At 45.4% G+C, this 15,525-nt stretch overlaps 1 protein-coding gene across 1 annotated transcript in view; it reads left to right on the top strand.

Annotated features, from left to right (window-relative positions):
- The window catches only part of pdzd8 (PDZ domain containing 8), a 43,562-nt gene extending 28,439 nt beyond the window's left edge, over positions 1 to 15,123 (top strand). Inside the window, exons 4-5 of the mRNA XM_068567818.1 lie at positions 9,967 to 10,129; positions 10,221 to 15,123. Of these exons, the coding sequence (XP_068423919.1) occupies positions 9,967 to 10,129; positions 10,221 to 12,580 (2,523 nt within the window). The 3' untranslated portion in view covers positions 12,581 to 15,123. The remainder of the gene's footprint in view (positions 1 to 9,966; positions 10,130 to 10,220) is intronic.
- The last annotated feature ends 402 nt before the right edge of the window (positions 15,124 to 15,525 follow it).

Raw genomic sequence — 15,525 nt, forward strand, 5'->3', positions numbered from 1 at the left:
TAGTGGTTATTTCTATGGTGCATGGCAGCACTGGAAGTGGCCGTCGTCCAGACGCAGTTCCCAGAGGAGTTGGTGAAATTCACCGAGCGGTGAGCGGCTACAAGTGATGTTATGAACGATGGTGTCTGATGTTTCCACGTTTTGAGGACTTCCACAACAAGTATAACACAGAAATAGTAGTTAATGTTTCATGGTCGATGGCGGGAATGAAAACTGTTTTACAGGAACGTGACCGTGTCAGTTTAGGTTAGCTAGTGAGGTAGTGAAGCTATGTGCTGCTAACTACAGGAACATGACCGGGTCAGTTTAGGTTAGCTAGTGAGGCTATGTGCTGCTAACTACAGGAACGTGACCGGGTCAGTTTAGGTTAGCTAGTGAGGCTATGTGCTGCTAACTACGGGAACGTGACCGGGTCAGTTTAGGTTAGCTAGTGAGGCTATGTGCTGCTAACTACGGGAACGTGACCGGGTCAGTTTAGGTTAGCTAGTGAGGCTATGTGCTAGTAACTTGGGCTAACAAAGCCACGCCCCCTTTCCGCTGCGAATGGTTGCAAAAAAACAAAGTGCAGCGAGTACAGTCAGACGAAAAAGCGTTGCAAAAAATTCCCAACTGTTTTGTTGTGAGCGCAGCGTAAGACCTGCAGCCTGTAACGTTTAGCTAGTTTACTTCCACGCTGATCCGTCCATTTAAAGCATGCCAGCAGCTCTGTGTGCTACTGAGCAGCCGTGTGCAGCTCAGTAGCCGCTCTGCCGCCTTTGGTTGCTTGTAGCCTGAAACGCCGCAATAATCTGAGATTAGGCCACATACTGTGCAAATGTTAAACGAGTGATATGTAAATGCTATGTGGTCAAGCGGTCCGATTCCCCCTCGCCCCCCCCGTGGGTTTCAAGGAGCAAAATGACACTCGGCATCAAAAGCAGCTGGTGAGCTCGGGGAGGAGGGAGATAGTGTTCAAAGGAGAGGAAGCACCGAAATGCCAACTTGATAACAAGGGAACCGGCGTGTTGCTCTTTACTCAACCAGTGGTGCTAGTTTACAAGGAAGTTGTCATGTATTACTCCAGGATGATGTAACGCTCGTAACGGATCATTCTTTCTGTTTTTTCATGCCAACGCCGGCTCTCCAACCAACCGTGTGGGCGACCGAGCCGCCGCGGCTCATACAAGTGCAAATTAGGCAGAGCACCTTTTCTTTGTTGGACAGCATCTCCATGACAACTCCTTTGTCCTTAATGCTTTTGAACCGGCTTCCTATGATAAAAAGGCAACTTGACAATTCAGATTGAGCCACGCGAGTGTCAAACTGAACTTCATAGTGATTTTTATTTGATAAAGCCACTGCTACGACATTTACATCGCCCACTAATTAGGTTATGCCTTCTCAGAAGGTAGGCTCATTAATATCTGCCCAATATTCAGGCTGTAATATTTCCTGTATTGACATTGAATGGATCGTCGAGTGGGCGGCCGGTGGATTCATTATATATTTTTTCTGATGATATTATTGATGTAATCACAAATGGAGAGACGAGTGATGATGGTGGGCCTAATGAGATGCATTGTGGGTCGTCTTCAGCGTCTTTAACCTTCCTCTTGTGTTAGCTTTCTAGTGCCATCCTCTGTGTTAGCGGGCTGGTGACGACCTGTGTCTCAAATCACCTGTAGAATACTCTAAAAACTGTTTTCTATCATCTCATTTGTTTCTCATCTCTTGGTTACCTTGTTAAGCTTCCTTATCCATGAAAATATTGGTTTTAATATTTTTGGTGGGGGCCTTTTCTTTGTCAGTAAACCTCGATTTTATTTTAAAAAATGTTAAAATGAACTTCAAGAGCATCATATGAAAAGATAAAAGCTTTTTGTGTTGCCTGACTATTACTGAGTGGTATTTGAACACATTTCCCCCCTTAAAACTCCACCTGTGCGCTCCTCCGCTGTAAGCGACTGGCACTTGCATGGATGTCATGATTATTTCCTTTTAGGTCCGTGTACAACATCTTCTTTTGAAGTACAATCCTGCCGGTGCTCGTGCTCGGTGGCGTCCAACAAAAAAGGGCTGCTCTCGCTTTAACAAGATGATGCTGGCTCAAGCGCGGCGTTAATGGAGTAATACTGCATGGAAACACCCAGATGCTATCTGCACAGTCCCGCTGTGAGCCATTTCAAATGGTTTTTACTGTATCTGGACCCCGTGTCTGTGATGTTGCCTTTTGAGAACACAACCCCGCGAAATGTGCGTCACAGACCGCCAGCCGGCTGCGCGGCACGTAAACACCTGGCCGGCCGGCCGTGCACCCCACCCCTCGGCCCGGCCGGCCGCGGCCCACCCCTCGGCCCGCTCCACCCCCGTCACCACCGGGGCTGCTAATTGGATGTGGCAGGGAATTGCGGCGCACTTGCCTCGCAGCGACTCGTACCCTATAACCATACACAAATCGATCTGACATGTGGTATTATATTAAATTACCAAGCGGTGCAGTGACAGGGAAAAGGATTTGCTCAACCCACTCCCCCCACCACCTCTACGCCTCACACACACACACACACACACACCCTCCCAGACCTGCTGGAGAGCAGAGGGATGTTCAGCCAAGCAACAGGAGATGCCGCTCCGGCCGAGCTATCCGTCAAGCAGAGCGGTTGAGGACCAGCCTGCAGCGAGCTTTCAGTTCACACATAACCCTCCGATGACTTCTTCCACGGAGGCCAGTACAACCCGTTCCACTCCGAAAAACACGCGTGTCTCTACGAGTGTAACTGTCGGTGCGGACGACGGTAGTTCAACTCCATTAAAGCTGCATCACGTTCGCTCGTCCTCTGTAATCCGTCACGTCGGAGCTGTTTGGGATCAGCAGACAGAAACCAGAGTTTATGTGAGAACGCCGTCCACAGACGCTGCTTTCATGCAGCGTTTAGTTCACTCTGACGGCCCACAGGTTGGGAAGAGTAGTTCCAGATTGCTTGTTTTGTCGCCGCCATCTGCTTCTTATTTTTATTATCACAAATGGTGGACATATTGATTTGTTTCAGCGCTGGATGAACCCACATTTAGCGCTCTTGTGCTACTTTGTATGTGAGATTGAGTCCATTTTAAATCACAGCCCATGTGTCCATGGTCATAAAGGAACATGTCCCAGAGTGCAACAGTGTTTGTTTGTGGAGGGCAATAATGGAGATGTATCAGCCTTTGATACACACACACACACACAGTTTGATGGTTGATGCCTTAATTGTTGGTTTAAGTGTGCACATGGGATATGTTGTCATTAAGATAAAATAACATATCGCCATACATGCATACACAGACAATTTGTATTGTTTTTTGCAGAGCGTGTGTGTGTGTTATCCTAATTTTTGTGAGGAAGCCCATGATAAGTGAAATAGATGTTTTTATTGCAATGAGTGTTTTATTCCGGGATCAAAGGAAGACTTGTCTGGGTTTTGGTCCCGGAGGTAGAAAAGAGGACTTTAAAGCAGTGATCGCTGCCATTTGAACATATTAACCTTTCATTTGTTCTCTGTGGCAGCCGAGATAAAAGAGAGACTGGATTTGCTGAAATAGATGGTGAATTACTCCATTTACATCTGCAACCGGTTCAGGGTCGCTGCCGCGTTCTTTTGTTCCTCTCTTCTCTCTCGGAGACGAGGAAGCGAGAGCGGCTCGTTGTCTTGTCGATGGTAACGAGGTTAGTCCAGTCGCTGCTGCTGCTCAGCCCCGAGAGGAAAGTCAGGCGAGAACAGAGTCGCTCCTGTTCCTCCACCAAACCAAATCAACACTGAGCAAGAGTTGTAAAGGCGGATTATGAAATCAACTCCCGTGGATCACTTTTAACGCACTTTTGATTTTGACTCACAGAGGCTTTGATTTGAGATCGAGGATCATGTTTCTGTTAAACATCTTTCATTAAGTTTCTTTAAGAAAGAAAGATAATATCTAAACAGAAATGCACGTGAGGATATACACTACCGTTGAAAGGGTTGGGGTCACTTAGAAATGTCATTGTTTTTTAAAGGAAATTTGGTTAAAAGTCATAGAAATTTGATTTAAAGTCATGGACATTTGGTTTAAAGTCATGGACATTTGGTTTAAAGTCATGGACATTTGGTTTAAAGTCATGGACATTTGGTTTAAAGTCATGGACATTTGGTTAAAAGTCATGCACATTTGGTTTAAAGTCATGCACATTTGGTTTAAAGTCATGCACATTTGGTTTAAAGTCATGCACATTTGGTTTAAAGTCATGCACATTTGGTTAAAAGTCATGCACATTTGGTTAAAAGTCATGGACATTTGGTTAAAAGTCATGGACATTTGGTTTAAAATCATGGACATTTGGTTTAAAGTCATAGAAATTTGGTTTAAAGTCCATCAATCTATCCATAGGGGCGCTGGAGCCGATCCCAGCTGTCAAGGGGTAAAGGCAGGGTTCACCCTGGACAAGTCTCCAGTCCATCAGAGGGCGGACATAGAGACAGACAACCATTCACACTCACATTCACACCGATGGGCAATTTAGAGTCCAATTAACCTAACCTGCATGTCTTTGGACTGTGGGAGGAAGCCGGAGAACCCAGAGAGAACCCACGCTGCCACGGGGAGAACATGCAAACTTCACACAGCAGGACCTGGAGACCGGGATCCGAACCCCAGACCCTCTTGCTGTGAGGCGTCAGTGCTAGCCACCACACCACCGTGCAGCACTGGTTAAAAGCCATAGAAATCCATTGGTCAGAACGTGAATAAACTCTTCCCATTGGAAGATGTGTTGTCTTCTAAATGGTTCATTGGCCAGATTTGGCCTGTTCCCTCAAATTAAGCAGATAAAAGGCCTGGGGATGATGAAACATGTTGAGTTTGCATTGGGTAGCTGGTCCAGAGAACTCTCAGCATGAGGACCAAAGAGGTGTCAAAGCATCTCAAGGGAGGAGACTCAGTGTTTGGGCGAAAGACTTGTAAACTTGTAAAGTTCATCGTCTCTCAGGACTTTTGAAACTATTCCCCTGTGTTGCGCGTCACACTGCACCATTACACCTACTATTTCTACAAAGGGGATTGATGGGGTGCACCAGTAGGTCTTGTAGACCCTCTGGCCGAGTCCCCCCTGCTTAGTTGGACCCTTTGCCTCATGTTATCCCCTCTCTCCTGTCTGTTTCTCACAATCAAGCAAACATGACCCAAAAAATGGGAATGCTGGCCAAAATAAAGACTGTAAAGCCAGGAGGGCGTATTGTGCTGCTTCAGGTTTAGTAGAGCCAGCCTCATATCTTTGAAACCAGCAGTCACTGGGACACTGTGTGCAGCGACATACAATGAGGTACAGAAGAGTGTCTCTGACTGTGCATATATTGGTGGTGTAAGTGCCTAAAAGGGAGATTGCCACTATTTGCACTTCAGAAGAATGGACTCGTATTGTCACCTTTGTAAATATATTCTCGGCACAATGGCCACATAGCAGCCGGCAGTGCAGCTGTATACACACGGCGACAGCGCTGCTCCAAATATTAAAGGCATGTTCGTCACCTACACTCCTCACAGCAGTTGTTACTCAACGGGGAGGACGGTCGTCCTGTAAGCACGAGGTAGCCGACTCAATTAGACATGAGACTGATATAACTGTGTTTGTTTAAAAAAATAGGGTTAAAATAAATAATACATTTTGTTTAATTCATCCATTTCTACTAAATGACCCTCCATGCTTTTGAAAAAAGGATGAAACATGTACCATCCTTATGTCCACAGGACCGCAATCATATTCCATCAAAACTGTTTCCAGTACGTAGTGATTGTTTTATTCACTCAATGAAGCAAATAATGAAAATAGTCAATAACAGCAACTGGCATAATTACAATTTACAAGTCCAAATTTGCTTAGTGATTGACAGAAAGCCCAAAAACGTATTTAGGTTCAAAGCAGATATCATTTCCGTAGAGCACCTTTGGGTCCAAACCAATAAAGAGAGGTCGACCTAACACACTGGCACGTGAGTGTATGTAAAGCGAGTGTAAATATTAAAAGAACACATTGAAATGTATAGCGTTAACTATATGAATGTAGGATTGTGATTTGAACTGCTTGAGAATTAATAATCCCGTGAGACTGACTCAAATTTGCGATTCCACTTTCAGCATCCGGCTCAATGTCGCCGTCCTCTCCTGTTGTTGCGTTCGACCTTGAGATCCAGAGTGTTGCCAACAGAACCCACATCCTCACTAAGTAATGGCCAGCCTTCACATTCTCCCCCAAAGCAACCTGTTGCCTCCACAATGTTGTTATCGTCTTCGTGGAAGAGCTGTAACATAGCCAGATCTAATTAAACACACACACACACATACTCGTTTTCCTCTCTTGTGGGGCCCGAACATGTTTTACCCACCTGTGGGGTCCACCTTCTCCAGTGGTTCTAACACACACACACACACACACACACACACACACACACACACACACACACACACACACACACACACACACACACACACACACACACACAGAAGGGTTCACGAGTCCTGAAAACATCAGAGAACAACCAACGCTTCTAAAATGATTAATACGCTGGAGTCATTAAGTTGCAGTAAACAGATGTGTCAGTGCTGTCTGACTTTTTTCCTCAAACACATGTTGATTTAAGGATTGTGATATTTATTTTTTATTGCAATGTTTTGGCATAGCGACTTCATTAGTTTGATAGATGATTTGAAAATCCTCTCACTCCCCCTGCGGCCTCAGGCGCTTGTATAAGTCATTTTCTTGCAACAACAATGTGACATCACCTACTGTATAATATTCTCAATGGCCACAAATATTCATACAACTTTACCAGCGGTGATTATTTATTGTTTTGGCTGGGAGCATGTAGCCTTATAGAGATAATAGCTTGCGTCAATTATGCAAATGAACACATTTGCTTGTGAACAAGTGACTTTTAGCCTGATGAATATAATGTACAAGCATCACAAAAACAGTGTGACATTGGGGAGAAGGATAACAAATAAGGCCCATCCTTTTTAATCAAAACATAATTTTGTTTCCAAACAAACACCCAAGGCAAGGCATTTGTTTGAGGAGATTACAATATATTCTTTGTGTTGACACCAATTTGAATCATTCATGAACTGGCTTGGAGAAACAAACCGTCAGCGGGGTTTCAGAGACAAATGTAGTCCCAGGGTATATTTGTTACGATTTCTCTGATTTCTGATTGCTTTAATCTGACATCTTTGACATGAAAGCATTGCAGGTCAAAAGTAATGTTTTCTCGCTGCACATCATTGGTAATATTCAAACAAAGGTGTAGACGCAGCACAGTTTTAGCCAGGTTGATATTTATTTAAGCAATGTGTTTTTGATTCAATTATTTACTTGAGCTTTGCGTTCAAATAATTGAAGTGAAGTCAAAGGAATCGGAAGCAATTATTTGCTAGATATGTTTCCATACAAGGAATTTGTCCTGGCTGGCGGTGCATACATTAGACAAACAGCAATCAACATAGGGCAAGAAATAGAAACATTACATTTACAATAGAATATACAATAAAGAGCACAGAGAAGTAAATAACCGTACTATAAACAAGTGTACTGTAAGTGTGTGTGTGAAAGTACAATGCAAAGAGTAGTAGTGGGCTTGTGTGTTCTTCCAAAGGGCATTAGATTGATGCATTGAACTTAAAAACGTACCTGATTTTCTTCAGAAGGAGAATGCCGTCCGGACACCTTTTTACAGGGTCTGAGGTCTCACCTCCCATAGTCCTACAAAATCCTGTGGGGGAACTTGAGACTTGATGGTACTAGCTAGTAAACTTGCACCCCCTCCCCACATCCCCTGTGCCAGCTCGTGTCGATGAACTGCTCCTTCATGGCCAGTCCTAACTCGATCTCTGCCTTGCACCAGAACCGTAACAATTGACAGCCGGGGAAATTACAGTCATTCGTCTCCGTCTACCCACATCATCTTGGCCCTCCTTTCCTGTCTTCTACACCAGGACACCTGTACCGTCTTCATCCTCTTCCTCCTCCTCCTCGTCCTCCTCCTCTAGCCAGATCCTACCATATATGTCTCTGGTATATACCGCTGATCCCCAGCATATGACGCACGAATGTCTTGCTACTGTAGATGTGCTGTCATTTGATAGAGAACCTGTCAGGCGTAAAAACAGGTCACCTCCGCATCGCAACAGGTGCATTGTGGGGTATGTGTCTTGGACTGTGTGCGCTGGCTGTTATTAAGGCAGTCGGGAGTGGGGGTTTAATTGCAGCTCTGTCTTCTGCCACAGAATTGCTGCTTTCAGTTTGAGTCAAAATGCTGGAGGCAGATGTCAGTGTTGCGCAGTGTCTACTCAAAGTTGATTTATTCTTATTCGTATTTTGCTTCTGGACTAAACAGCTTTGCAGTACCTGTTGTTTGTAGACCTTTAACATGTATAAATGCATTACATTAACCAGAAATATTAGTCTCGAAACATATTTGTAAATAATAGAACTGTGTCTGTGGCTTCCTCTCTGTCAAAATACTTTTTTCTTTGTTGATCACTTTGATATCTTTGTTCCTTTTACAAGTGGTTGATGCACTGCTTATATGTTCTTTATTGCTTATACATCTCAAACAAGTACATCATGTGTAATTATTAATAAAAACCCAAATCATTAATAATAAAAAACAAGGACAACCCTTTACCGGTACATCATGCTTTATTTACCAAACGTGTATGACAATCTTCTAGATTATTATAGATACAAAGTTCACAAAACATTACTATGATCTTTTTATTAGGCTGTTTTCGATAGAAGATAGTAACTACAAAAGAAACCAGAACCAAAAGCAGTGTTTCAAAACACAGAATGCTCTAATCTGTGCTGCTGGAGCTCATGGACAGAGCGGGTCGTCATCCATCGGCGGTTTGGTGTCATTGGATACAACAAAACTATGGCATTAACTGTTCAGGAAATACAGCCATGTTTACACAGTCCCACACATTTTCAAAGGTTCAGAAGTAATTGGACAAACTAAGATAATAGTTTATATAACAATCATTTTGAATCCTTTGCAGTCAATGATTGCCTGAAGTCTTTCGCCCAAACACTGAGTCTCCTCCCTTGAGATGCGTTGACACCTCTTTGGTCCTCATGCTGAGAGTTCTCTGGACCAGCTACCCAATGCAAACTCAACATGTTCATGATCTCCAGGCCTTTTTATCTGCTTAATTTGAGGGAACAAGCCACATCTGGCCACCAAACCATTTAGAAGATAATTGTCCAATTACTTGTGAACCTGTAAAAATGTGGGGGACTCTAAAAATTATTGTAATTCCTAAACGATCAATGTGATAGTTTTGTTCTATCCATTGATTTTAAAGCTAAAAGTTTACACTTTAATCACATATTGACTCCATCTCAAATCAGTGTAAAGTTGTGTAAAGAGGAAAATAAGCAAGCCTCTTACAGTCCAAATCACTGTATGTGAATGATGACATGCACTGACCTTTCAATACTCAAATCCCAAATCAAATCCCACCTTTTCAGAATTGCTTTTAATGTGTGACTGTATGTTGCATGTTTGTATTGTATAGCTCTATATTTTCATTGTATTTGTTTTATAACGATTTTAAAGTGTCTTTGAGAATTTTGAAAAGCGCTATATTAATAAAATATATTACCATGTTGTGTACAGCACTTTAAGTGGTCGAAAGAGCACTTAACATATTCACCATTCACCAAATCTCCTCCAGTTCTTCATATCTATAATAAACCATGAATATGAAAAGATGGAAGTTGAAAACATTCGGATGAATAAGTGCTGCTTTGTACTTGAAAGGGGAGCATTAACTCCCTCCTGATAATACATTATTCATGTTCCTGCACACCACAATTATATCCTTACGTCAGGTAGATAAGTCATGAACATGGCCTATGACCTCTAAATCAGTGCCGGTCTTCATTGTAACTTTTCTCTTGTTGCATGTATGCATCAGACGGAGGTTATCAAGGGGCCGTGTGGCAGCGTCGGGATGACGTTCAGGCACGTTCCTGCCAGCGAGGGGGATGCGGTGCATGTCAGCATTGAGACGGTGACGCCCAACTCTCCTGCGGCCTTGGCAGACCTGCAGAGGGGGGATCGTCTCATCGACATAGGAGGTTTGTTAATTGTTAGCCGGCAGAACGTTTTTCAAAAACTCTCAGCTCTTCACACTACTGACTTTTCCCCCTGTTCTTGAACATTTGACAGGTGTCAAAGTAACATCCTCGGTTCAAGTGCCCAAACTGTTGAAGCAGGCTGGAGACAGGGTGGTGGTACTTTATGAGAGACCTGTTCGTCACCAGACCACCTCCTCTTTTGGAAGCCTTGGGACTCTTCAGGAGGGGTTCGGGCAGCTGGAGGAAACTGGTTTAATTTCGCAGCCTGGGGGTTTTGAGGAAGACCCAGCCCCCATCACCAACCTTTCTGACATACCCGACCACAAAGACATGGACTCTGAGTTTGAGGAGTTGATTGTAGACTCCAAACTTAGCCAGACTGGTGGCCCTAACAGCAGCACCACAAGTACCAGTGACACAAAGGAGGATTCCTTACTTACTGTAAACCAAAGCCCCAAAAGGACTGTGGCCAACCTGGCCTCGAAGCCCCTTGGTACCATATCACCTATCCTTAACCGCAAGTTGAACCTTGTGGGTCTCCAATCACCACTAAAGCCCCAGCCCAAAGAATCACCAAAGCCCTCACCACACAAAACCCATAGTGATCCAACGGAGGGTTTGCAACGCCCCACTGTCCCTCCCCCACCTCCCCCTTCTCGCCCCCCAGTGCCGCCAAGACCTCAGATAAGGTTGACGTCGGCCTCCTCGGAAACCAATCTTTTGGAAGGCATTGATTCTGTTACAGCTACTAATGTCCCTGTTGTTCCTCCCACGACGAACACCATCAGCACTACTGAAAAATCTCCAGAAAAAGCCCCTCTCACTGGAGCCAATGAAGATAAGATCGGCACTGAGAAGGTGTGTGTCAAACAGGCTGAGGCAAAGCAGTCGACTCGGCCTGCAGAGTCCAGTGAGGAGCTGCCAGTCCCTTCCACTGTGCCCAGCAGCAACAAAGCTGATCAAGCAAAGGACAAAGCATCAGAGAGCTCCTGCAGCACGCGGGAAAGTCTAGAGGACCATTCCCTCTGGGAATCCCCAGAAACCATGTTTCGTAACCAGACAGCACGCTGGCCCAAGGCCTCCGTCCTGTTTGAGGTGGAGGGCAACCATAAGTACCTTAATGTAGCTCTGTGGTGCAAAGATCCCTTTAAGCTGGGCAGTTTGTTGTGCCTGGGTCACGTCAGCCTCCAGCTGGAGCATATAGCCCTGGAGTGCATGGCCACATCTTCAGCCGAGTACCAGAGCACCTTTAGGTTGGGGCCTCCAGAGCCCAGAGCTAATGTCAGTCGCACTGCGCTACGCAGCCTTAGCAACCACAAGGGCTTCAATGAGAAGCTTTGTTATGGAGATGTTACGCTGAACTTCTGTTACGTAGCTGAGGGTGACTTTGAGTGTCCAGGAGGGCTGGCAGAAAGGGAGCGCGAGGGGAGTCTCATTGACGAGGATCTAAGGGAGAGGGAGCACGTCCCCACGCCACAGCGGGATGACTTGGCCTACAGCGCCATGCAGTTGGTGGAGCTTCGTCACAACTTCCAGGACACCCAGTTCCAGAACCCCACGTGGTGTGAATACTGCAAGAAGAAGGTTTGGACCAAGGCGGCCTCCCAGTGTATGACCTGCTCCTACGTTTGCCACAAGAAATGCCAGGACAAGTGTCTGGCTGAAACACCGCTCTGCGTGGCAGCAACTGAACGTCGTGGAGCCGACCCCGAAGCCAAATCCACCATTAACCGGGCCACCACCGGCCTCACGCGTCATATTATCAACACCAGCTCCCGCCTGCTTAACCTCCGCCAGGTGCCCAAGACTCGGCTGGTGGAGCAGGTGGTCGATGTGGGGCCCGGAGCGGTAGAGCCCTCGCCCAAGCAGACGCCCAACACTTCAGACAATGAGAGCAGCGACACCGAGACCTACACGAGTGGCGCCAGCCCCTCAAAGCATCACGTCGGGAGCAGTGGCAGCAGTAAACTCGTACGGCGGGAAGGAGGGTTGGACGACAGCGTGTTCATCGCCGTGAAGGAGATCGGCCGCGACCTGTACCGGGGGCTGCCCACGGATGAGCGCTCTCAGAAGCTGGAGCTGATGCTGGACAAGCTGCAGCAGGAGATTGACCAGGAGCTGGAGCACAATAACGCCCTGCTGCTGGAGGAGAGGGAGGCCACGGATGTCCGACGCAAGGCCCTGATTAGTACTGCCCTGGCCAAGTCCGGGGAGAGGCTCCAGGCCCTCACCCTGCTGATGATCCACTACCGTGCAGGCATCGAAGACCTGGAGTCGGTGGAGAGCACCTCTCCTTCAGAGCAGCAAGGCTTTAAAGGCAAAGGGGAAGGCTCGGAGGAAGAGGCCCTGTTGGGGACGGAGGTCTATGACAGTGACATATGCAGCCCTGTGGAGGTGCAACTGCTGGATGACATTACGGAGGAGCAGATCTGCGTGGAGGCACTCCACTGAATACGAGGGGAAAGGAGAAAGAAGAGGAACCTGTGCTTTGGGCGTCGTACCTACAAATAAAATGAAGTTTGTTTATGGGAGAGGAGATTAGGGAATTTCAGCAGTCCATTTGAAATATTGCGTGTGTTTGATTCACATTTTTTATTTTCACGTGAAAAAGACTGGCGGGTAAAAAGGACTTCCCTCCCGAAGGATTCATGTTATTGATGTTTTGATTTGCACAATATGATGCCGTTTCCATGCTCTTGGTTTTTTTAAGGGAAGCTTGCGAGCTACACTATTATCTGCCCTCAGTAGTGCTGCATGTGTATCCTCAAGTTTTGTTAGTCGGCAGCTTCAAAATGTCATTTTTGAGCAATTAATTCAGTTTGCCGTCTTCTCTCTAACTGCTTTTGACAAAAAGGCGAAAGGAAATGGACACATTTCCGTGGTCCACTCGTCCGAGTCATCTTAACTTTGGCAAAGGAAAAATAATTGTTTGATATTTGTTTCCTGTGAGTAACGAGCCGACATGGTAAGATATTTGAGTCAATAACCGTGTGAATACTACCAGGGAGAGGCAGGTTTAGACATCCACCTCAGTGGACCGTGTCATTATGTTTTATCAAGCAAGCTGTCGTACATATCTTTTTGTTTTGAGCGTTTTTAATACAGTAATATATTTGGATTCTCCCTGCACACTAACCTTGGATTTCAGCTGCTGCATAATCATTAGTGGAGTGAGTCTTATATATAGTTTACCGCTTTATTTTGGTGTATTTGTTCGTATTGGTAAAACCAAACATGTTTAACATGTTACGCATATTTTTTCTTTTTCCCAGAGGAGGGGTTAATTTTCCTGTTATAATTATTCCGTTTTTTATGTCTCATAAGTCACATTTTCCAGCAATGGCACATTGATAACTGATCACAACTTTCATGGGGGTAATGTGAGAAATGCACATTTGATACATAATTGACCTTTTGGATAAATTTCTGAATGAATGTGACCCAGGAGCTCTCATGACATGAGTGTGTGTGTGTGTGTGTGTGTGTGTGTGTGTGTGTGTGTGTGTGTGTGTGTGTGTGTGTGTGTGTGTGTGTGTGTGTGTGTGTGTGTGTGTGTGTGTGTGAACCACTGGGAAAGGTGGACCCCACAGGTGTGTAAAAGGTGTTCGGACCCCACAATGAAGGAAAACGAGTATGTGTGTGTGACGATGATTTTCATGCTTCAAGCTATGATGTAATTTAGTGCAGATTATTTGCCTTCATGAGTTGTTTTCATGCCCAAATGAATGTATGTTCAGCCCTTTTCTGTGTTTTGTGTATATACAGTTGTTGGGCACTGCCTTCTCCCATTTCCTTGCTAATCATCAAGAGTTGATGTAGCCCGTTAGCATCTCTATCATGGCCAGCTGCAGCTCCAAAATGCTACGCTGTTTATTTATCTGTTACACCCATCAGAGAGCAAATGGTAACACTTGTTTGTGAGGATAGAATATCTTACTCTTACATATGAGGAAAAACCTACCCTGCGACATGTTTAAAATATATTTCATGTTCCTGATGATGATTTAGGGTTTTGATTGACCAACAACGCGCCAGATGACGCCGCATTCAGTCGAGGCAAAAGTTTCAACTATCGGATTGGACGACCCTGCGTTGGCTCCGCCCACTGCGCCTCAGGAGCAGCCTCATTGAAATTCATAACGGGGGTTGCTCTTTTCGTGATGTAACTTCTCACTCGGTTGTCGAATAGCATTTTGGGAAAAGTCCAGCCTTCAAACGAGAGATGTGTGTATATGTACGTAACGACCCAATAGACGGGGTTCCTCGGCCTGGTACCAGTGCCGGGGTTTAGGAAACGACGCATCACGGCTAGGACGACTGGCTTCTTGAGACGTCGGTGGGTAGATTTTTCCTCCAATGTAACGAGACTCCGAATGCACTCGTCCAAGCGAACGCAACAAGAGAAGTAATCCGTGAGACTCGGAAGAAGCAAACGCACATTTCCTGTTCTTTTCTATGTTGGAGACCCGTCGCCCGTGTGGACATTGGCTTGCTGGCTGCTATACTTGTCAATCTCTCTCTCTGTCCCTGTATATCCAGATTTTTGTGCAATATTTTTGTAGGAAATTAAGCTGATAATCAGAAATGAATCCCTGTTGTCTTTGACTTCTCTTTCTTTTTTCTTTAAACACATGTAGTGTGTGTGTGTGTGTGTGTGTGTGTGCCCATCTGTCTTGGTAGTGTAACCCGATGGGGACCAATGAGAACGCGACAGGCGGCGTTCTCGCCCCCCTCGTCCGGCCTGAGAGGCGCTGCTTTTTTCTTGCTGCATCTGTTTCAATGTGCTCGTCCACACATCTCATAATCCAATGCTTCTGCCCCTCTCAACCCTAACCTTTGAAACTGCAGTCGCAATGGGACGGCCCACCACGGCTCTCCGCTGGTCAGGATGGCGTTTGCGTCTCGTTGTGTTACGTGACGGATGTGGCACACAGTTTTCAAAAGGCTCATGTGATGAAGCTTTATTGTCCATAATCTAAATAAACAAGCTCTCAAAAGAATCCCTTTGCTTTTGTGGTTTGATCTGCTCGACACAGTCTGTGATCCAAATGTACACAAGAACCGCCTCAGGCCCGTAACACACACACACACACACACACACGAGACTGAACCCTCAACACTCGACAACTGAATCTAAGTTGGAGCTTTATTTACATTAAACCAACACACAAGGGGGGCAAATCAATTTGTTCAACTAAAATGAGCTGGTGGCCGTTGTGTGTACAGGTTGTAATCCCACTCGGAAAGCAAGTGGACTGTCCTGTAACCTCCATGTACTCTTACTTATTGGTACGTGTACAACCTCACTCTGCATTCAAGTGTTCATCTGAATTTTGTATTTTTATTTTTTGGCAAATTGGTTGTGCGTTGCATTTGGCAGACAACAATCTTGAGCA

The sequence above is a fragment of the Clinocottus analis genome, unplaced genomic scaffold (assembly GCF_023055335.1).
Source record: "Clinocottus analis isolate CAN_PGR_092001 unplaced genomic scaffold, fCliAna1.0.p SCAF_8, whole genome shotgun sequence".
Taxonomy (NCBI): domain Eukaryota; kingdom Metazoa; phylum Chordata; class Actinopteri; order Perciformes; family Cottidae; genus Clinocottus; species Clinocottus analis.